This window comes from Podarcis tiliguerta, assembly GCF_965153285.1.
Source record: "Podarcis tiliguerta genome assembly, chromosome: 7".
Lineage (NCBI taxonomy): Eukaryota > Metazoa > Chordata > Lepidosauria > Squamata > Lacertidae > Podarcis > Podarcis tiliguerta.
The window spans coordinates 22979856-23003089 of record NC_139540.1 but is presented as its reverse complement, the minus strand read 5'-3'; the positions used below and the strand labels follow the sequence as shown (position 1 = coordinate 23003089).

The following is a 23234-nucleotide window of genomic DNA, read 5'->3' as shown; positions in this document are numbered from 1 at the left end:
ACATCAACTATTAAAAGCTTCCGGAAACAGGGCTGCTTTCAGATGTTTCCGAAACAAATGTAAGTTATATAATTTACATTCAGCAGTTGGCAGCAAAACTAATAATGTTAAATTTGGTTCAACAGAAAGTGCCGACTGTGATGAATGTAGGTTGGAGTGGAAATTGCTGCCTTCTTAGAGGGGTTGGCAGTTTCCATACTGTCAGTTTGCTGTTTGTGAATTGTTTTCAACTCTCTTTACAGGTACATAGGAGGCTGCCACACCAGGTGAGCCTGTTTGTCCATTCAGTATTGTCAGACTAAACCATACTAGATTAGAAGGATAAATTATCTGGCCTAATATAAGGCCAGCAGCTCCTTACTGGACATTTACTACGGAACATTTACTACTACCTTGTTCGCTCACATTTTATGAAAGATTCTCCTCTCATGGTTTCTTTTTTATTATTTAATTATTTTATGATTTTCAATTCTATACATTTCAATAATTTTATAGTCATTTCAACATTTCAAAACTTGACTTCCTTCCCCCTCTTTCTGTGGTTCCTTAAATTTATTTTTAATATTTACTGCATATTCAAATTAGCTTAATATGCTCATTTATTCATCTACTTTAAATATATATTCATAAAACTGCAGGTTATTACAATAATCCTGCCAATGTTCTTAAATGTTTACAGATCTTTTTGTAAATATTCAATAAACCATTTCCATTCCTTTATAAAAAGTTTGTTATCTTGAGTTCTTATTTTCCCGGTAAGTTTTGCCATTTCTGCAGATTCCATAAGCTTTTGCATCCATTCTTCTTTCGCTGTGACTTCTCCTTTCCATTTGTGGCCTCTCCTTTCATGGTTTCCATTTTCTGTTTCCATTTTTAACTCAAAGCAGTAGCTGTGCAATTCCCTCACACGGCTGTTGCATAGATTGCTCTAGCCATTTTCATTCTCTGTGGTCTGCCTCTCCTCTCTAGGAATCAGCTCCATCACTTTAGCTCTTCACTCTTCAAACAGAATTGTCCTGATACCTTCCTCCTCTGCCCCTCTGAAGTAGGGGGCAATTGTGAAGGGGAATGCAGTGAGGGAGACAGGTGTATTTAAATACCCTTTCCCCACACACAATGGTCTCAATGAAAATCATGCCTCCCTCAAACATTTGGGGTTGAGGAAATGGGGGGGGGGGCTACACACTTGGTGACTATTAGAAGTGTTACAGAACAGTTCCTATTCCAGCTAAAAGAAGAAAAGCCAGAAACGGCTTGATCATTAGGTTAGGGTTGCTTGGGAGGGGAGCAGCAGCAGCCCCTATCCCTTTTGAGCCCCTCAGCTGTTCCGCTCTCTTAGCACCATTTTGTCCTCTGCCTCAGGCAGCAAAATGCCTTGGACTGGCTAGCCCTAATGATAATAATGATAATGATAATAATTTATTATTTGTACCCCGCCCATCTGGCTGGGTTTCCCCAGCTACTCTGGACGGCTTCCAACAAAGATTAAAAATAGATTAAAATGTCACACATTAAAAACATCCCTAAACAGGACTGCCTTCAAATGACTTCTACGTGTCAGGTAGTTGTTTATCTCTTTGACATCTGATGGGAGGGCATTCCACAGGGCGGGCGCCACTACCGAGAAGGCCCTCTGCCTGGTTCCCTGTAGCTTTGCTTCTCGCAGTGAGTGAACCGCCAGAAGGTCCTTGGCGCTGGACCTCAGCGTCCGGGCAGAACGATGGGGGTATACTTCAGGTATACTGGGCCGAGGCCATTTAGGGCTTTAAAGGTCAGCACCAACACTTTGAATTGTGCTCGGAAACGTACTGGGAGCCAGAGTAGGTCTTCCAGGACCGGTGTTATATGATTGAGGGCTCCTAAACTGTCCACATCTGGAAGTACTCGGAATCTCTAGCACAGGTCTGTCCTTGCTACCTGATCCTTATAACAAAAGGAAGCAGGGCTCTCTAGGGGCCTTCTACATTCAAAGCATGTGTTCTACCACCCAACCAACAGTCTTTCTCCCAATGACTAGAATTAAGGCATGTTTCTCCGGACAATCCGTTCAGAGAAATGACCCACCTCCACCTGAAAATAACTACAGTACCTTTAAAATAAAAGGCATTGGAATTCTTATCAGAAGGCAACTATATTCATCTTCCTATTTCAATTTCTCATACCTACCTAAAAACATCTGGACCACAATGGTGCCAGATGCTGGGATTTAGAGGTTTGCACAGGGAGTTCCCAAACTAGAAATCTTAAGATTGAGGATAGGGCCTACCCTGGTCAGAGGCAGATTTAGGGGAGTGCCACTGGTTTGGTCACACTGGGTGTCAAGCCTTGGGGGTACCGCACCTATAATTTAGTATGTAGAGCATGTAGTATGTAGAACCAAATTTTGGCATCACACAGGCACTGCTGAAATGTGAGTGCCCAAAGTCTGCCACTGCCCTGGTGAGCTACTATGAGCTGCATATGTGTAGCTCTCAACACTCTCTTTCAATTTCAGAAGGAAACAGGAGCCTCTGTGAAGCATAAGCCTGTGATTGGCAGCAAGTAAAAAGCCAGGCTCAGCCAGGTCTAGTCTTGAGATCAAGCCTGGTAGAAGACAGAGCAGCACATTGTGTTTGATGCTTTTCAGCATGCAGTTTCCCGCTCAGGCCACTGACTTCAGAATGTCAAGAACTGGATTTAGGTACAATCGCCAGGGCTCCATCCTGGCCTTGACATCCCCATTGCAAACACAGTTTCTCACATCTCAAAGCGTAACAATCTCTGTGTAAACCTCTGAGATTAATGGGGTTCACACAGCAGCACACTGACACAGGCAATGATCTGAGTCTTAAATGTTTAGTTGTGCTTTGCATGAAAAATTATTAGAAACAGGCCACAGTCAATAAACTGCCATATTTCACATTTATTCGGTCATCATGCAGATAGTTTTGAAATCACCCCATTGCAGATGACTGGATTTGAAAAATTAACAAGAATTGCAGATTTTTCTGTCCCCAGGGAACTGTATAAAACAAATCACTTCTTAATAGAGGAATTAGAAACCCTTTAGAAATATGCAGGTGTGTGCTTTTATTTGACCATAACCATGTTATTTCGGGGACATAACCATGTTATATGGGTAAGAAATATATACAAATTGTATCAATTAAGATATTTTACTACATTATTTACACACTTAGCATATTAATGGAATTATCTTTTTTTTTAATATAAACAAAACTTACCCATAGACTGTTAATTGTTATTCCCCTTTTAAAAATCCACCTTTATTCCCCTTGCAACAATGGCAGCATCAGAGGGAGAAAATAGAGAGAAGGGGAGAGAAGGAATAAAGTAGATTTTGGAGGGAGCCAGTCCCAATTCACATCTTACAGTTTCAGGCTTAATCTTCTCAGATGAAAACAGCTGTAGATATCACGTTAATGTGTTTCACAAGTTACTCTGAATTCCATAAGAATTAGATTTGAGCAATTATGTTTTGAATTGAAGCCTTGAAACTTCTAATTTAAGATTCTGTTTATCTTTGGATTTAGTTGTTGTCCCTTGGTGCTGGTAGAAACACAAATCTTTTTTTCTGACTAAAGAACAATCCTGGGAAACCTTGATCCATCTTGTAGGAGTACGTTTGCTTTTAACAATTGTATGACAGAAATTCAACAGGAGGTTGAAGTTATTGCTAACACTTTATGTTACAAGGATGGGAAACGTCCCTGGGAAGTCTTGTGCAACAAATCCATTTCCTTAAAAGACTGGAGTCTTACAGTAAGAAAAGCGATGAGGAAATACATTTGGAATTGTGAGTAGCACTTGCTTTGACATAAGGTCCTCTAATCTTTCTGCAAATCAGAATGGATGCTTAATAAACAGGTCATTTGGAAGTGACTGCATTTTGGGATACTGTTACTTCCCTTCTCTTCCCTATTGCCTAAAAACCCATCCAAGGGTCTTTGTGTCCTCATCTCAGGCAGATTGAATAACAGAGTGCTTTGAGCCCTTTGATAATACAGCACTTAGTACATTCTGGATCAGTCCTTGCTGTGCCTACAGGGAACCATCCCAACTTTCTAGAACCGAGGCAAAATGTACCAAGTATTTCATCAACATTGGGGGTGAACCAACCACTTGTTCCCAAATAATTATCCTATTTTTTGCCTGAACCCTGAGTTTGAGCTAGCAGCCAAGACAAATAAAAGCACTAGAAATGGACTGTGTCTTCTGCTAGCTTCAGGGATGTAAGATAGCAGAGACTTCCATTCTGACCTGTATTCATCTTAATCAGTACTGCTTCCTCTCCACTGCAGTTGGGTTAGTGCCAAACCCTATCATACTCATCTCACTGTCTGCTATTTAACATAAATTATATGTGTTACATAACTATTCAGGTAACATATTCATTTCCATGTAAAGGGAACATCAAAACAACATAAAAATGACTTAATCGTTAATTATGCATCGTTTGCAGACTTCAGAAAAACCACAACAACCATGTGAGTGAATACTGATCGTATTCACTTGACTGATTTCCACTCCTTACCATAGACGAGCTTCTTAACTGTAGATATTTCCATGTCCTTTTCCAGTTTCATTGGAATTCTCCGACATCCCTAGCTAACTGGGGAAAGGGCTCAAAGAACAGGGAAGTCAATTTTCATGGGGCCTTGGTCACCTTGTGATGCCATCTATGCCTTGCAAAGATAAAGGGGCAAGAAAAACCTTACTATAATTGGATAGTGTTGACTTGGCCAAGCTCCTAAAGCCACAATGTAATAACAGTATGAGAGCTACATGTTTCAGGGAAATGATGGATGATGTTAACATGCAGCATTCCAGCGGCAGTTACAACCTAAACCTTTGTTATCTTATCTTATTTCAGGGCCCACCTTATTCCTGTGATTGTAATCTGTTTTAACTCTTTTTAATTTTGAACTTTAAACTGCTGTAACCTGCCCTGGGACCTGCTGGTGAAGGGCAGGTAAAATTAAAAATTAAAAAAAATGTGTGCCAAAGGTTGCAATCCTATACATGTTCACTGGAAATAAGTCCCACTGAAAGTCTGAATAGACAAGCATATGAATGCACTGCAGGTATGTGTCTAGAAATTAAATGCATATCTGGCAAACCTTTAATTAATAAAAATTAGTATGCCTTTGTTAGTTTAATTAGTCCATAATGCAATTTATCCTATTGTCCTAATTTTGAAATTTGTCCTAATTTTGAAATTAATATCCCCTCTGCTTTGTAATTTGAATTTTCTTACGTCTGGGGTCTAATCCTATACAAATTTACTAAGGAGTAAGTTCTATTGGGCACAATGTGACTTACTTCTAGGAAAATATGCATAGGAAAACATGCACCATTGTAAAGAAAATAAAAATAATTTTGAAATAATATGTTTAAAAAATCTTTTCCAATTTCTATCCCTGTCTTGTGATATAAGAAGTTAATTTTCTTGGTTGAGTGGATGACAACTAATAGGGAGTGGAGTGTGAGGCATTGTTGCTCCTCTGTTTCATTCTTGTTTCAGTTAAGAAATTTCATGACATATAGCAATTATATTTATAACATATTTATATTTATAATAACTACCTGATTCATCTATAAACTGAGGGCAGGAGAAAAAAAGTTTACTTACAAACTCATCATCTCTTATGCTGGGGGGCACTGAAACACAACATAAAAAGAGAAAGGGAATAAAATTCAGCCAAAGCCAAAGCATTTTTCATTTGTTTTTAATTTTACCAGAAATCAGTGATCACTAACTATGCAAATGTAGTTGTAAATATTGAGAACAATGTACATTTTAGAACCAAGAACCCATTTGCATATCCAAAAAAAAAGCAGCTATTTCACAATAAAATAAATATATTCCAGATAATATTATTTGCAAGATACAGACTGATATACTTGTTTGTAAAGGACAGTAAGGAGGAGATGGAGATATAGATCATTGGAGGGGGGGGGCTAATCCCATATTGGGGACCTAACTGGGCCCTTTTCAGGATGTTTGGGTGTGTAAGTTTAGCCTTGGTAACTTTGTCATCAGCTCATTTCTTGCATATGTAAGAGCAGCTTGTTTTGCAAATATTAACATATCATCTGCTTATTATATACCACTCTATATACCACCCACGAAAAAAGTTTCACCTGCTGATTCCTGCATATGAAGCTACTGCTAAAAGCAAAGGAACTATTTTGGAATGAGTTTGTTTTCTAGCCAGTGGCCAATTCTAATGAATTATTCTAAAAATTGATGTACAGAAGTGAAAACATGTAGTGGGCCAAAGCAATAAAAAAAACCTGGGATTTTAAAAACAATAGTTTCCTGAAATATACTTTAAGGAAATGACAACTGAATCGGCCAACTTATGAGTTTGCAGGATCCACCTATAAGATGCACAGACACTCGAGAATTTGAGTTGTTGCATCAAAATTATAAGCAGAAGACTTTTAAGAACATTTGCCAATGCACGTTGAATGATCGTCATTTCAAACGCCATAGATTATGAACTCACTAAATCCTTGTCTAGGACTTAGTGCATTAAAAATCTAGTGGGTTCAACTCCTGGATGAATCCTGCTAACAGAAGCAATCCTGAATGGCTGATACAATGGATACAGAACTGGACTCTAATCCAGGAACTTTTAAGACAGACACCTGTCACAGGTGCAGCTAACCTGTGGGCCACAACTTCCAACATCCCTGAGGATTGGCCATGACGACTGAGATGATGAGAGTGGGTGCAACAACACCTGTAGGGCCTTAGTTACGCCTGGTAACTAGGCTTTTCCTTGCACAGCCTCAGTATCTGACCCTGTGCAATAAGTCCCTATCTCTACAACTCAGTTTACCCTGTAGATTAGAAAATGAAGGCTACATAATTTAGGAGTTTGTCAGGAGAGAGAACACGCTAGCACTTGTAAATAAATACATTACTGTGCACCTTTATAAAAAGATAGGCCTATGTTACCAAATTTGTGTACAACAATCCCAGAATTTGGGACACACAAAATCTACTGATTTCAGTTACCTTAAGCGCACCGCTCTGTGTTAAAGAGTGAACAGGGTATTTCCCCTATAGAATAGTGTACAGTGGTACCTCAGGTTACATACGCTTCAGGTTACAGACTCCGCTAAACCAGAAATAGTGCTTCAGGTTAAGAACTTTTCTTCAGCATGCGAACAGAAATCATGCTCCGGCGACGCAGCAGCAGCAGGAGGCCCCATTAGCTAAAGTGGTGCTTTACGTTAAGAACAGTTTCAGGTTCAGAACGGACCTCCGGAACGAATTAAGTACTTAACCTGAGGTACCACTGTATTGGAATAGTATGTGGAACAGTAATTGGACAATACATACAACCAAGTCCTCTGTCGTTTGCATGAGCTTTTGGAACATGGGAGCAGATTGCTCTTTCCACCCGGGCCTGCATGTTCACACGTGACGCATTCCAATCTAAGAAGCGCTTCTGAGCGTCACTTGTGAACATGCCCTTTAGGGCTGTGGGGCTTGGCTGGCTGACAATGTATTTTCCTTTCAGCGTTCACCATCCCTCTCCCTCCCACTGAAACATGAACTGTGACGGGATGAAAGCGGAGCACATCCGATCCTCTTCATTGCCTGCTATGCTCTCCGGCCGCAGTACATACCCGTGGTGAGCTTCTTCTCCCGCATGGTGAGGATGGGCGCACTGCCTCTGTATAGCTCGTGATCCCGCCTAAGCGCCTGAGCTAAAGCCTCATGGTCCTCAGGGGAGCCCGGGGAAATAACTTCTGCCGGGCCCGGGGCAAAGAGACTGCAGCGGGCCTAAGCCTAGGCACGCACGAATTGCTCGGCGTTTACAACTTGTCCTAGTTATTGCGCGCTATCACAGCCGAGCTGGGTTGCTATGGAGCTGCTGCAGACCGTGCACAGGGGAAACAAGGCTCCTTGACTCCATGAACAAACATTTGTCTTCTTGGGGGCGAAGGCTTTCTCTCGGCTTGGCTAGCCAGCCGGATAAAGCGGGGCGCGCGGAAGCAACGAGCACACAAGTGGTTTAACCTGGGGGAGAAAAATCTCCCCGTCGGTGGACAGGCGACCGGTTCCTTCCAATACGCCTTGCCTTCACTTTCAGCCTCGAGGGGGCGCAGGACCGCCCTGCCGGGTCTGCAAACGACAGCGCCCTCTCCAGTCCTAGCCGGTTAGGAAATAGCTTAAGGGTCTCTCCCTCTCTCCCCCCCCCCCCGCGCCCCCAAAAGCCCGCTGCGTTTAGACGGCTGCAAAGATTTGCGTTGGTGATAGGATCCTTCGGGTGTTGCCCACGCTGCTTGCAGCTCCTATCACCTGCAAGAGGAGGGGGTTGGTTCGCCAATATTGTGATGCATTTAGCAACGCGTAATGCTGCCTTGGTGACGATTGTGCTGTGTAGAATTCTTATCTGCCCTTCCTGGCAAGCCTGCCCCCTCTCTCCTTTAAGCAAACAACTCTTTGGCATGACCCCCTCGGCTTCAAAATAACGTCGACCAGTCTGGCAGGGGCACGTACATTCCATTTCCATGGAGGAGTTGCTCTTTGAACAGCCTTTTCTTAACTATCCTGGTGCAGATTCCAGCAGGTTTAGGGCTCAACAGGGGCAAAAGGTTTTCTCCATAACTTGAAGAGGCACGCCATAATTTGAAAGCAAAAAGGGTGTGTGGCCTTTAGTTGCCCTGGATTTGACTGATTCAGAATAAATACCTCCAACAATTCGGCCTAGTACAGCCGAGATTCAAAATATCTCTGCAAAAGAAACGGTGCTGATGACATTCGTAATCAGAGTTAATTTCTCTTTTGTTGTTGTTTAGTCGTTTAGTCGTGTCCGACTCTTTGTGACCCCATGGACCAGAGCACGCCAGGCACTTCTGTCTTCCACTGCCTCCCGCAGTTTGGTCAGACTCATGTTTGTAGCTTCGAAGACAGTATCCAACCATCTCATCCTCTGTCGTCCCCTTCTCCTTGTGCCCTCCATCTTTCCCAACATCAGGGTCTTTTCCAGGGAGTCTTCTCTTCTCATGAGGTGGCCAAAGTATTGGAGCCTCAGCTTCACGATCTGTCCTTCCAGTGAGCACTCAGGGCTGATTTCCTTCAGAATGGATAGGTTTGGTCTTCTTGCAGTCCATGGGACTCTCAAGAGTCTCCTCCAGCACCATAATTCAAAAGCATAAATTCTTCGGCGATCAGCCTTCTTTATGGTCCAGCTCTCACTTCCATACATCACTACTGGGAAAACCATGGCTTTTACTATACGGACCTTTGTTGGCAAGGTGATGTCTCTACTTTTTAAGATGCTGTCTAGGTTGGTCATTGCTTTCCTCCCAAGAAGCAGGCGTCTCTTAATTTCGTGGCTGCTATGTCATCAACTTTGAGAGTTAATTTTAAGGATTTCCAGGCTCCCCCCCCCCCCCTTAGAGATATGTGAAAATACGGATGGTTTAAAAGCTGATAATTTAATCCTGCGGAAACTTACTTTAGGCTATGGAAAAGTGAGAGGTGAATTGTAAGTCGTATCAAAGGGTTCCACTGTCTCACTAAAGTATTAATTCTGAATCCCTGCTCCTGATTATGCCCTTATTTCTATCTCTGCTCATGGGTTGGTTGTCTGCCATTTATTTTCTTAATTCATGCAGTCTCCTTTGCGCCAAGAATAGTAGATTTGCTTCAAGTTAATTTTCATAGTGGCCATAATAGCCTATAATTCACCGTATATTTATTTCTCCATATAAAATGGAAATTGAACGTCCAAGATCCCCATGGATTTGTACATGTTAACACTTTGGTAGTAAACAATAAAATCAGAATTTATTTTATTGTTAGCAGAGGCTGACAGTGCAGTCCTTTCATGTTTATTCAGAAGTAGCCGAACTCCATTCAAGGGGGCTTGCTCTCTCAGAGGAAAAAATAAGCCCTTCATCCAGTCTGGCATTCTTCTTGCCCACCCTTCTTCCCTACCTGTGGGGGATTATGATGAAATTCATCAACATAAGTGAACAGTACTGAGCCTCTAGATGCCTCAAATCCCAGCTTCAGATTCAAAAAACCAGACAACTAGAGTCAACCCAAATAAAACAATCACTGCAATCAAGATACAGCTCAGGTTAAGTACCGTAGCCCATTTACTTCCTATGCTAGCTCTGTTGAATAAAAAGGTAAAGGTACCCCTGCCCGTATGGGCCAGTCTTGACAGACTCTAGGGTTGTGCGCCCATCTCACTCAAGAGGCCGGGGGCCAGCGTTGTCCGCAGACACTTCCGGGTCACGTGGCCAGCATGACATCGCTGCTCTGGCGAGCCAGAGCCGCACACGGAAACGCCGTTTACCTTCCCGCTAGTAAGCGGTCCCTATTTATCTACTTGCACCCGGGAGTGCTTTCGAACTGCTAGGTTGGCAGGCGCTGGGACCGAACAACGGGAGCGCACCCCGCCGCGGGGATTCGAACCACCGACCTTTCGATCGGCCAGCCCTAGGCGCTGAGGCTTTTACCCACAGCGCCACCCGTGTCCCCCAGCTCTGTTGAATAGCACTTTACAAATGTAATGATTCCAACAAAGACAAATCTTTTGACGCTACAATGAAACTGATATTGAAACCTGACTTTACTGATGACCAAAGTGTATTATTATTTTATAATTCTAAGAGACCAACAAAACACCCACTAAATGAGAGGATATATTCCACAGAGTTCTGGAGGCCCATGGTTCTAATCATCCTATCACCACAAGGAAGCAACAAGCCTGGGATTTGTCAGCAACCTAATGACACCCCAACTTATTGGAATACTTGTGTTTCCAGAGCTATGCTGAATATTCTTTTTTCCAGCAAATGTCCTCCTATGTGCGCTAAGCCAGCTGAGCTGCTAGGGAGACCAAGAAAGAAGTCATAACTTAGTCCTGATGAGCCAGCTTCTTCTTGCCTTCCAGGTCTTTAACATGATCTCACTGAAACAAGCAAAGACTTCTCAGAGCCGTAAGTTATAACTGATAGTCAAAGGAAACACATTTTAAATATTAAATACTCATTGGCTATAGTTGGCAGGCAAGGCTGAAGCATGAACCTACAATGCTAAGTTTACAGATGCACTGAATAGCCTAAAAGCATTAGTTCAGGTTCCCTTCCCCCCCCCCCCCCAGCTTTTGTGAAGTATTTTTCGAAGATGAATCTTTGATGTCCCCTGGCGGTGAAATTGAGTATATTTCAATGAACAATGCACAGAAGAGCTTCAGATATCAAACACCAAGGGAATAGAAAGATGTTTGGTACTCTTAACCTACTCACTCCAAACCCTCCTACACGCCTCTTAGCCCAGGCTCCCCTGAAGATCCAAATTCAACAAAGAAAGAATGCCCTCCGTTTCTCACAAGATCATCTGGCAGCAACTGAAAGTACTCAGAAGGGGGGAGAGTAGGCGTTTTAGTGTCTGGTTTATATCACTTGAGTTCGTATGGCATGGATACTGCTGTAATTAATTTCATTCTAGTAATGGAAAAGCACAGGCAATTTGGAACCATACTTCCATGCTGTGACAGAACTTTTTTTTGGAAAAGATTTCTTCTGGCTTGTTCTCTTTGCCCCTTTCTTATGAAATCTCGTATTAACTTTATCATTATCTGCTTCAACATACTTCATGTTGAAAGAGTTAACGTTGCCATCTTCTATGTATTTTAGAAACACTGTGCCCTTATTTATGCCCATTACAAATTGCCATCTATGCTGCTGATCCATAATTTCTTTAGGTAAACATTCTTGCGCTCTCTCTCTCTTACACACACCAAGGCATTTCCACGTGCAACAACTGGTTTGTGGACAAATTGCCACCAACTATGTGACTGTAGAAGAGGAAACACACACGTCAAGGGCTTTGAAGAAACACAAACTCAGGACAAAAGGGAGAAAGACACATTTGGCAAACCCTCACCATTAATCAACTTCTGCTCTGATACCTGTGTCCCCACTGTGGAAGGACGTGTGGATCCAGAATTGGCCTCCACAGTCACTTACAGACAAGACTGTGTTCATGGAAGACAATCTTACTCAGCTACGAGTGATTGCCAGAGAAAGAAGACTGTGTCCAATTCTGGGCACCACAATTTAAGGAAGATGCTGACGAGCTGGAACATGTGCAGAGGAAGGCAATCAAGAAGTTCAAGGGACTGGAAACCTTGTGAAGAATGGTTGAAGGAGCTGGGCCAAGAGGAAACTGAAAGGAGATATGATAGCCATCTTCAAATATTTCAAGAGCTGTCACATGGAAGATGGAACAAGCTTGTTTTTGCCTGCTTCAGATGGTAGGATGTGAACCAATGGATTCAAACTACAAGAAAGGATACTCCAACTAAACATATTAGGAAGAGCTTTCTGACAGAGTTGTTCAACAGTGGAATGGACTCCCTCCAAAGGTGGTGGACTTGCCTTTCTTAAAGGTTTTTAAGCACAGGTTGGATGGTGTTTCCCGCATTGCAAGGGATTGGACTGGATGATCCTTGAGATAACTTCTAACTCTACAATTCTATGATTCTATTATCACTTGTAGAGCTTCACTTGCATTCACAGCACAGTTGATTAGGAGGAAATGCGTATTATCAATCAATTTCTGTTCCTTGTTAGGAGGAGGATGTATTATAAACACAGCTTGGAATTAAAGCAGTCGTGAGTGAAGAAATTATATTTGTTTATTCTGAACTGATTATTTTAATGTATTTGTATATCTTCCAGATTGCCTTATGTTTGATCTCTTGTGACTTTATTATTCAGCTGCAACTGCCAGTTGCCTTGGAACTGTGGAAGGGGGTGAAATGATGGTCTAGCAATAGCCATCAATCAGAAGGCCCTGGACTGCCTACATGCTTCTGCATACTTAGAAGCAGGGAGTGTTGCACCTCTGTCCAGCTCAGATGATACTGCTGAGATTATCAATTTAAGGAGTAATGAATTTTATTAACTTGCAAGAACTGTTACCTAAATTTACTTGGTTTTCTCTTCCTTACCCACACCTTTTTCATTTTGCAGTGTGTCTATTAGATTGTTAACTTGGGCAAGCAGGGAGTCTTATCTTTTGATGTCTGTATAAGACTTCAAAAATAATAATAGTGATGCTTGATATTAAATAAAATAATTTTGGCTTGAACTATGCAGTATGTTTTAATGTACTATTATGGCAATATCTTATCACATTTATCATAAAAAACTCCTTAAAATTTAACGAATATTTAATTATTTTTAATTTACCATTGTGACAAGAACTGTATTTAAAATCTCAGAACACGGTTGTAAGATGTAGTAAAAACTACATTGAAAGTACTTTATTGAAATCTCATTGAATGTGTCTGGCAAAGTGACAAACACCAAGACAAAGAGTTTAAAATGTTTTCACTTTTTTCTGAAATGTATCAAAAGTCAAGTTTAGGATATTTACAAAGAGAATTAAATTATCAACTTGATTAATGGTCAAAATTACAATATGTAATACTTTCAAAATGCATAATTATTTAAAAGTGCTACCTATACAAAATAGAATTGAGGGGGAGGGGAAATACGTTCCATTCATTTGAAGATATTTAGAGACGTTTTAAGTTTCTCTTGCTTTTTGCACTTCCTGGCAGAGCATCTTTTCTGTTTTGTCGTTTAGCAGATGGACTGCTACAGTCTCTTGATCCGTGGAAGGCATAAAGACATAAAGTGCAGAAGTCAAATGCACAGTCTTCCCGGCTACAGAGTCCTCTTTTTTGAAAGGCTTGGTATTTTGCAGGACACCGACATCTTGGACAAGGTTTTAAAGCTTCATCACTGAAGAGGGATTGGGCAACCTACATCAGGGGAAGAGATATTTAAGATTTGATCATGCATTCATTTTTTATAAGACTGCTAACTACCCCATCCTGTTTCTTTAATTTCTAGAGAGTTGCAACAGAATGAGTAAATTAATTTTCACTATAGAAATATATCAAGATAGAAGAGTCAACAAAATTTTATCCCAGATGACAAGATACAGCAAAAGATACAAATGGTAAATGTTACTAATATGGGCCTACGGGCAGTATCCAACTAAACAGGGGTCAGCAAGCTTTTTCAGCAGGGCACCGGTCTACTGTCCCTCAGACCTTTTGGGGGGCCAGCCTATATTTTGGGGGAAAATGTGAACGAATTCCTATGCCCCACAAATAACCCAGAGATGCATTTTAAATAAAAGCACACATTCTACTCATGTAAAAAACACGCTGATTCCCGGACCGTGCGTGGGCTAGATTGAGAAGGCGATTGGGCCGGATCTGGCCCCCGGGCCTTAGTTTGCCTACCCATGCTCTACTGCAAGGACTTTTAGCTGCAAAATGGAACTTCCCCATCATCTCCTCTCTCCCTGTGCAACCCCTGAATCTGTTATGAGGTTTTCCCCAGGCCTCTGGGGCCAACTTAGGGGGTCACATAGGAAAGGACAGAGTGAGGAAGGTCCAGCTAAAAGTCCTTGCACTAGGAGAACGATTTAGATAGCCCCGTCACTTTCCCCTCATACTTCTTGTGGCAGCCTTCGCTTAACTTGTATCTGGCAACATTCATTACTGAAAGAATCTTTCTCACACATACTGCAGTTTCCTACCTTTACACACACTTCTTCTTTGCTAGCTGACTGAAGAACAGGGCTGCATCCACGAGGTGTCAAAGACTCGTCACAAGAGGGCTGCATTTGTAATACAGCAGGTTTTGCTTGAGCCTGGACTGATCGTAGTGCAAATCTGGTCATCAGAAGTCTAGTGGCAGCATCTTCAGTATCTGGCAGGTGTCTCTGGTAAAACAACCAAACACCACAAATCACTTCCTCAAAGAACAAACTAAATGTGCTGTTTACTATTTAATGCCAGCCACTTCCCATACTGGGAAGGGGATGCCATGCGGTCAGAACCATCTTGGGTGCTGGCTGGAGAGGTGGTAACACAGAGACAGGGGAGCATGGCAGGCTGCTCTGGACTCAAGCTGCCTGAAGCCATGAGAGAAGCAGGGAGAGACACTCTTGAGAGGACAATGCTGTAAGATCTACAGCTCCCTCCAGCTACACTCAGGTTGTATATATGTGAATAAATTCACTAGTCTACACCACACCTTGACTCTCAATGGAAGCACAACTCTGGGTGAGGGGCTGGAACCCCCCAGAATTTTGTGCAGTGCTTGGCAGAGATTGGGGGTTTGTGTGTCACCTTTGTTACAACACAGCTTGAAAAAATAGTTTGGCACAGAAAGGAAATAAAGATGATTCGAGTACGAGGCAAAGGGAGACGACTACGGAAAGGACCAGGTTTAATCCAAAACTGATCTGCCAGAAGCATTTAAAAAAATCAAAACAAACCCCCAAGAGGTCTTGAAAGAACTATTTAAAAATAAATGTGCTAAATGTGTGGCTAGACACTAAAGACAGTGGGTTATATCCAACTAAGTTATACTGAGTAGGCCCACTGAAATCAATAAACTATGAATCTGCTTTATAGACACATTTCTATTCTCAGTATGAATTTGTTGGTTATCACCCTAAATCTTTTAATCAATAAGTAGCACAGGTAAGCAGTGCAACAAATTTAATCTGATGAAATGTCTATTAGATACGGAGTTTTACTTCTGCTTTTCCTCCTCTTCAACCCATACTGCCTCACCAAACACCCTCAATAATGCCCGTCCAGTGGTATATTACCTTAGCTTCAACTGCCAGCTGTTTTATGTACAACTTTCTCCTCCGATTCGCATGTCTATCTTGTATAACAATTTCTCGCCAGTTCTTGCTTACTTTCCACATACTAAAATAAAGAATCGCTATCAGCCACAATTCAAACATTTTGCTAGAATTCAGAATGGGGCTGCTTTGTCCTCAAGGAACCTGATCTGCATTAATGTCTTCACCAAGAACGAATAAATCAGCTTCAATGATAGCTGCAGCACAGGATCAAGGGGACAAGTGCTCTGAAGCTGATATACATCAAAGTATAGGGGTATTTACATATATATTGGTCATTTTTAATCATCATACCCTCTTGTCACAGAGGGACAGACAACAATATTATTTTATTTGCTAATGTTTACCATTAATACATAGCATTTTAAAATATTATTTATGCTTCAACCTTGCTATGCTTAATAGTTATATGCCAAAGTCCCAAACCTTAATTAATTGAGGAATCCGAAAGATTTGTCATTTTGTAAAAGGTTATCATAATACAAAAACAGGGTATCCAAATGGGAAAACTGGAATGAAGTTGTAACTGCAACAAAACATGGAGTGCTTCAGGTTTATAGCCACTCCCTTCCATTTTTCCTTCCTTCCCCGTTTTTCATCCCCCACCCCAGGCACCTGTGCCCACTAAGGACGATCAGTCTTCTGTGGCCTGCTCTGGGTTTTGCTTAGATTTTTCTCCAAATAATTTTTGTTCTTCTGCAAATTATGGTGCTCTCACAAGCCTCATGGTGCCTTCCATGTGTGTAGATGGTGCCATTTTGGCTACATAAGCATAAGCACTCAGATAACTGATTTCACTACTAGTATACAGAATTTCAATTATGTTACACTTGTACAATGTCATTAGGGGGCACCCAGTGAAAGTCCCAAAGTTGTTTCTTTTACCTGCATAGGCTTTCCACAGTCAGGATATCTAAAATCAAAGTAAGAACATGTCTTAAGTCTCTGATTCTTAATTCTGTTAATATATCTAGTTTCTCAATGCCCATTTTCCTGCCAATGAGTTGAGCCACAATACACTTCAGCGCAGATATGTCAGCTCCATCAATTTTCTTCAGCAGGTCATCTTGTTTTGTTCTTTTACTTCTGTTTTGCATAAATAGCACACGCACTATCTGCAAAGCAGGGGTTCTTGACAGACTGCCAAAATCTGGAGCCATGCATTTGTCATCCTCATGAAAAACCAATTCATTGCTTTCGGTGATAGAGCCAGCTATCTTTAGTATGCATTTTGAATGAGCAACAGTGGTATCACAGTCTTCCTCTTTTTCTGATTGGGAACCACATTCTGAAAGTGTGGATAATCTTCTTGAGCGTTGTAGCTTTCTTACCTTTCTTTTAGAGTTTAGAGTGCTAGATGATTCTGTACGTTTTTGAAGTAGTTCTTGGAAAGATCCCTCATGTTCTGACAAGGACTCCTCCGATTTATCTAAACTAAGTGAATTATAGCTGCTGCTACCAGGGGTTGATAGGCTCAAGTCACTTATTTCTTTAACTGGAGGGGTATTTATTTCAGATATATTAAGACTAAATCCTTCTACAAGACTATTGATGGGTGTGATAAATCTATCATCATTTGTCTCAGACAATGTACAGTTAGGAGTTTCAATCAATTCAGGACAAGTGCTTTGATCATTAAAACTATTAAGAACATTGTCAATAAAAATATTAGGTGTATTTGTAGATGATTTAGGCTGGATTGGAGATAAACAACCTGGCTCGGACAAGCAGCCACCTTTAGATTTTGAATCATCTATTGTAGATGTCCTCTGCTGAGAGAAAACAAGCCTGAGTTTCTGACAACCAGAAATAGGGTCCTCACTTTTTAAAGTACTAGTAGCCAAAGGCTTGTAGCTCTTCTCTCTTGGAGAATCCAAGGCACCTTTTGAAATTATTTCATCAAGACTAAGAAAGTGAGCTAAACATGCTTTTTTCTGACGGCTCCCTGAAGATACTTGTTTTTCAGAACACCCTAAAGAACCAACAGAAGCTGATTTAGACACAAGCAATCTTCTGCGGAGTGACAAGTCTTTTTTAACAATTTTTGGTGTTTCATATAAGTCTGTATGTGTAATTGGTTCCTTTCTTTCTGATAAAAAGATAACGTTTTCATGGTCAATGGGAGACAATGAAGTGCTTAAACTAGAATGTGCATGTTTTGAATATTCAGGCAGGCCTGTTTCATTCTGTTCGCCTTTATGTTCTGCATCATTATAATCAAAGCTTGGGTCTTTTAATGATCCATTGTATCCACTGTCATGAAATATGGAAGGGGAGCAAGAATCTTTAAAGCTGAAGTATCTTGCACTGTTGCCGGGAGAGGTCAGTCTGCCTCTTTTAAGAATACTGGATAGAATTGAGTGGCTTTCTGACATCTTGTGCTTGGAACTGGTTATGATCTGTAAAGTGGAAACAGCATTTTACAATTAATAACATCATACCTGGAATCTCTGGGAACCAAACAAAACACTTATATGAAGCTATTTCATCAGAGAAGGAAGCCAGTCACCACAGTTGAATGCTGCTAGAATGAGGATTGCCTATGTACCTATTATAAAGTTGTAGGAAAAATGCTCCACTATGTTCGTAGTAAGAGGTCACTCAAGTTATTTACCATTCAGTTGCCTCCTTTAAAAATATCATGACATTACATATTCACAAATAAGGGTTATAGTTTTTCAAAAAGCTCGTATTGAAGTAACCGGAAGCCCCCGCCATGCAATCTCAACCATATCTAATCAGAAGTCCTATTTAATAGGGCTTCCCCCTCTGGTAAGTACAGTTAGAAATGCAGTCGTAGCCTTCATTTGAGTGATATGGCTTAGAAACCTTGCATATATAGACAGAGCAAAACAAAAATCTGTCTTTCAATAAGCAGTAAAATGTTGTACTGCAAATAGCACGAAGGACATTAGAGAGATTTCGGATTATGCTCCTATGTGGTATGAAGGCTCTCCTTAACCACAAGCAAATGTGTCTTGATTTTTATAGCAGTCAGTTAGTAAAAATGATTTTAAACATTAGCTTAAATTGGTCTCTGTTCTTAGTGATTTAAAATCAATCCACTCCGGGGGCGGTGCATTCTGTTTTGCTGCTTGCTGCTGCCTCGCCATACCACACTTACCTGTGTTGTGCAGCGGCACCCACAAAGCGCCACCAGCAGCGCTGGCTTCCATGAGATCTCGTGAGATTTCGGAGAGATCTCATTGGATACCGGCACCACTGCCAGTGGAGGCAGAGAGACAGGCAGTGGAGGAGAGGTGGGTGCTGCCTATTGGTATTCTGCCGCTCAAAGTGGGCATCTCACCCTGCCTTGCCAATAGGCTGGGCCTGAAACCCTCCGCTCTCTCCCTAAGGCTTGCTAGTCTAATGGAATTGTTCGTTTTATTTAAACCGCTGACTCTCATGACAGATCACAAATTATTTTTGCAAATCCACCCAGTCTTACAAGTGGTTTGCCATGCACATTTCAGGAGCTGTTCAAATAACAAACAAATCCCGTTCTCATGGTATAATAGAACTAGCTGCTCAGTTCTTTGGATCCTGGCCAGTACAGTGGTACCTCGGTTTAATTACTTAATTCGTTCCGGAGGTCCGTTCTTAACCTGAAACTGTTCTTAACCTAAAGCACCACTTTAGCTAATGGGTCTTCCTGCTGCTGCCGCGCCTCTGGAGCACAATTTCTCTTCTCATCCTGAAGCAAAGTTCTTAACCCGAGGTAGTATTTCTGGGATAGCAGAGTCTGTAACCTGAAGAGTATGTAACCTGAAGCGTATGTAACCTGAATTATAAGTAACCTGAGGTACCACTGTATTTGCAATGACTCTTCAACAAAGATTTTGTACTTACCCTGATGGAGTCACAAGGAGGCTGAAGTTAAATAAATACTCCACAACTGTATAGGCATCACCTAGGATGCTGAGGGACAAAAACATTTGCTATTACAAAACATAGCATAGCTTTCTTAGACTTTAGTATATGGTGGGCCAAAGTTTCTTATGATTGTATGAGAATCACAGGTTGTGCAGAACACAGCAACCTATCCCATGATAGTTTATCAGCTGACAGTATAAATGAGGTCTCCCAAGTCCTGCACTGCCTTCCAATTATAATCCAAGGTAGACCTATACAGTCTTAAAATGCATTTGTAATACAGTTACTATCTCCACCCTCCAGTTAAGTTTGTACTGTGTGCTTGGGATAACATTTCATGTGTTTGATGAAGTGGACTCTACAAAGGTATTGTGAATTATAAATGTTTCACTCTTTAAGGCACAAGACTAACACAACAACGCAGAGAACAAACTGACATTTTTAGTGTCTTGTAAAAAAAAGAGAGGCTTAAGTAGCTGAGTTTTTAGGTTAAAGACAGCTGAAGGAACATGACACAGGATTATAAAAACCATGAACAATATAAAGAAAGTAACTAGAAGTGTTATTCACGCTCTCAACACAGGAGAATCAAGGTTCATCTAACAAAACGGATTGTTCTGAACTTGCTACTAGGGAGATGGAAGTACTTCAAACAATACAAACATTTACCTAGAGAATCAACTGTCACAGTTGTTGCTATAGCCACTTGCACAGATGGCTTTAGGGTTGTCAAATCACAACCTGGAGGTTCCCCCTGTACTTTTAATCTAACACTGAATCAAAGGACTAGGTTAATTTCTCTCTCCCCATTTCCCTGTCTTTTTGCTTGTGTTGTCCCTCTGTGGTAGTAAGCACTCCTGATCAGCTGCAAATTATGCATGATTAGTCTCATTCAGTGGTAGACTTAAAAGTACAGAGGAGCTTTTCAAATGAGACCTGGAAAGTGGAAACTGACTATTTTTTAAAGGCTTAGATATACACACACTGTTTATTGCTTAGGAAAATTGTAAAATGGAACCTCCATTGGTGGCAAGTTGTAATTACCAGCTATCTGGAGCAAACAGGAAATTATCACCTGTACACAAGATACCAGTGTCATCTTCCTCACTTGCTTGGAAGATGTTTAGAATTTAGAACTATGATCCTCTGCTTTAAGTAAGTAAGAAAAGAAACAGTTATTCGTATAAATGCAGAGCCAGTAGAAGACACATAAGGCAATAATGTGTGTTTCTGAAAACAACTAGGTTGGGATCATAATTTCTTAAGGCACCATCCACAGTAAAGCAAAAAAAGAATAATTGTGCCTAAAAAGAAAACTACAAATGTAAAGTCTTAACATTATAGTTTACTCTATAGTGACTTTTTAAAATATTGAATATAAAAAACTATTTGTCAATGTGTCTGTTTTAAGCAAGAGCATTAGAAAAGCAGGATTTTCTGGTGCAAATGTGTATTTTCTTCACCCTCATCATTTCATCACCTATACCACAGTAACAATACAATCCTACAAGTGTCTACTCAGAAGTATGGTAACTCCCATTGTTATTCCCAGATAATTGTGTACAGCCTCTACAGAACACTTTCTCTTCCAGCTAGGATTTCATTAACTCCATCATTCAGGACTGATTTAAGGGAGAACAGTGGCTGTGTGAGATCTCACTCAAAACACACAACAGCCCTACTTACCTTGTGAATTTGAAAGGCAGGAGTCGCTTCTCATGAAGGTTTGCTTATTGTTAAAATCAGAATACCTTTTTAACCTGGGGAGGAGGGAACGGTGAAATGGAGGAAAGGCATCCAAGGTTGAAAAAAAGAAACAGAACAAGCCAAGCACTCTACCAAACATACAATCTTAATCATGAAACTGATAGATATGGTTAGAGTCAAAGAATGTTCAAATGAATGGATTAACATTAAATTTAATTAACTGTACTCTGTTTTCTTTTAGTAAATGGCCTAAAATAACAGGGACAGAAACGGGACTTTGAGGGGTTCAGTCACCTTGAGTGCAAAACACCAGCAGCAGCAGTTCCACACACCCCAAATCCTCGCACAAATCAATGGAGACGGTGAAAAGGGCTCTGCTCCCAACATGTGAAGCAAGAGATGGGTGCGGGGCGGCGGCTGGGAAGAGTGATTAAAGAGGGCTTTTAAAAGGGAACGAATTCGCACCCATCCTAAGAACTGGCAGGGGCTGCGCGCAAGATCTATGCAGAAAGAGCACGGCTCTCTGCCTGTTGGAGAAAAAGCAGCAGCAGCAGCTCTGGGCTTCCCCCGCTCCAGCTCGCCTCAGCCCCAGAGCGTTGCCCTAAGCGAGAAAGAGAAACGCCTCCCGCTGCACTGCCCGCGTGCGCCTGCCGTGGTTTTCCCTCGCTCAGTTTTGAACTACCCGCCTTTTCCCAACTGCTGCAGCTTCTCTCCTCCGCTCCCTCTTCCTCCGCGTTGCCTCCTAGGAGAGGAGCTCAGAACGGACGCCACGCGCAAGACCGGCAGAGAGAGGGAGGGAGGGAAGCAGAGGGGAGAAGTTGCAGTTGTGCCTTAATTGCAAAGGACAGAAAGTTTCGTGAACTGAGGCTGGGCAAGGAGCAAGTTGCAGAGCTTTTCTCTGAAGGCGTGCTAGCTAACACGCGTCGATGCGTGTGCATTTTTATAACCTGGGGGCGTGTGAAGGAGGGCTTTCGCCTGTCAATTTCCTATAGTTGACTTCCTTACCCCATGACCCACTTCCTTTCACAAGAACTGGATTTCTCTGACCGTCTTCGGTGTTTTTCAACCACACATGAACACATTTTATACCCCGTATTATTTGAGGTGGATGTACACCTTCTCTTTCCTCCCCTTCCCTATGGTAGATTAGAATTTCCACTTCCCCCGCTATTAAGGAGAAGAGAAATGTCATCTTTCACAGCAGACAGAACTAATGTTAAGAATGAGCCAGGAAATCGAAGGTCCAAATCCTGTAAGGACCACAAATTGCAGTTCCCTCACTCCACCTGCAATGTTGACTAGTGTTGACTAAGTGTAGCGTGGGCTAGCTGTGAGTGTATTTTTTAATTATAAGTTTTTAAAAAGTGTATTTTAAATGGCAATCTGCCCTGGGACATTAGGGTGAAGGGCAATCAATATATTAAAAATTAAAATAATAATAGATATTATTACAAAACATTGCAAGATAATGGAAGTGAATTGCTTTGAACGGTAATAAACAGAAATCTGCCCTTATTCCCATATGGGGTACACAAGAGCCCTTGTAGAGTCCTTTGCAGGTTCTCCATCGGCCGGAGAAAAATAACAGGCCAACCAGAGAATATTGAGAAGCAAAGCAGCTAGTAAGCCTGATCTTTATTGATCTGTTGCAGCAGGGTGCTCCCCTCACACGCAGGGAAGGAGGAGGACCCAGAACCCAGCTGTGTCCACCCTTATATAGACATCTTAAATTGCCCTCTCTGGAGTTCAAAACCACCCCCCAAAACATCATAAATACATCACAGAAAGGGCGGTCTACAGCAGAAATCTGAGTGCGTTGTTTATCTCCTGTCGTTTATCTCCTGTCTGGCAGGTTACCTATTAATGCTTACTTGATTGGATACCCTGGGGAGCCTGGCCAATCTTTTGTAATGATAAATACTTAGTTCCT

The 23234-nt window shown here is 41.5% G+C and overlaps 2 protein-coding genes across 3 annotated transcripts in view; both read right to left on the bottom strand.

Annotated features, from left to right (window-relative positions):
• Nucleotides 1–8319, bottom strand: part of RGS22 (regulator of G protein signaling 22) — a 72498-nt gene extending 64179 nt beyond the window's left edge. Inside the window, exons 1-2 of the mRNA XM_083450802.1 lie at nt 7645–8319; nt 5633–5661 (exon numbers count right to left, since the gene is read on the bottom strand). Coding sequence (XP_083306928.1) covers nt 5633–5661; nt 7645–7669 — 54 coding nt within the window. The 5' untranslated portion in view covers nt 7670–8319. The remainder of the gene's footprint in view (nt 1–5632; nt 5662–7644) is intronic.
• Nucleotides 8320–13278: 4959 nt separating this feature from the next.
• On the bottom strand, nt 13279–22582 carry FBXO43 (F-box protein 43). 2 transcript variants are annotated; one of them, XM_083450821.1, is made up of 6 exons: nt 21599–22582; nt 19574–21357; nt 16610–18123; nt 15686–15788; nt 14603–14788; nt 13279–13814 (listed from the first exon to the last, which is right to left on the bottom strand). In XM_083450821.1, the coding sequence occupies exons 3-6, from the start codon at nt 18097–18099 to the stop codon at nt 13566–13568; spliced, it is 2028 nt and encodes a 675-aa protein (XP_083306947.1). In that variant the 5' UTR covers nt 18100–18123; nt 19574–21357; nt 21599–22582; the 3' UTR covers nt 13279–13565. The 2 variants fall into 2 exon arrangements, with proteins under 2 accessions (XP_083306947.1, XP_083306948.1); XM_083450822.1 differs by lacking the exon at nt 21599–22582 and having other exon boundaries at nt 19574–19642; nt 20673–20872.
• Nucleotides 22583–23234: the final 652 nt, after the last annotated feature.

Bases quoted from the DNA above. Each gene is read 5' to 3' on its own strand.
- FBXO43 (XM_083450821.1), bottom strand. From the start codon at position 18,099: ATGTCAGAAAGCCACTCAATTCTATCCAGTATTCTTAAAAGAGGCAGA. The intron at 15,789-16,609 runs GTAAAAGAAACA...TCTTTATTTTAG, and splicing joins ACTGTGGAAAGCCTATGCAG to TATGTGGAAAGTAAGCAAGA. The intron at 14,789-15,685 runs GTAATATACCAC...TTGTTTTACCAG, and splicing joins AGCTGGCAGTTGAAGCTAAG to AGACACCTGCCAGATACTGA.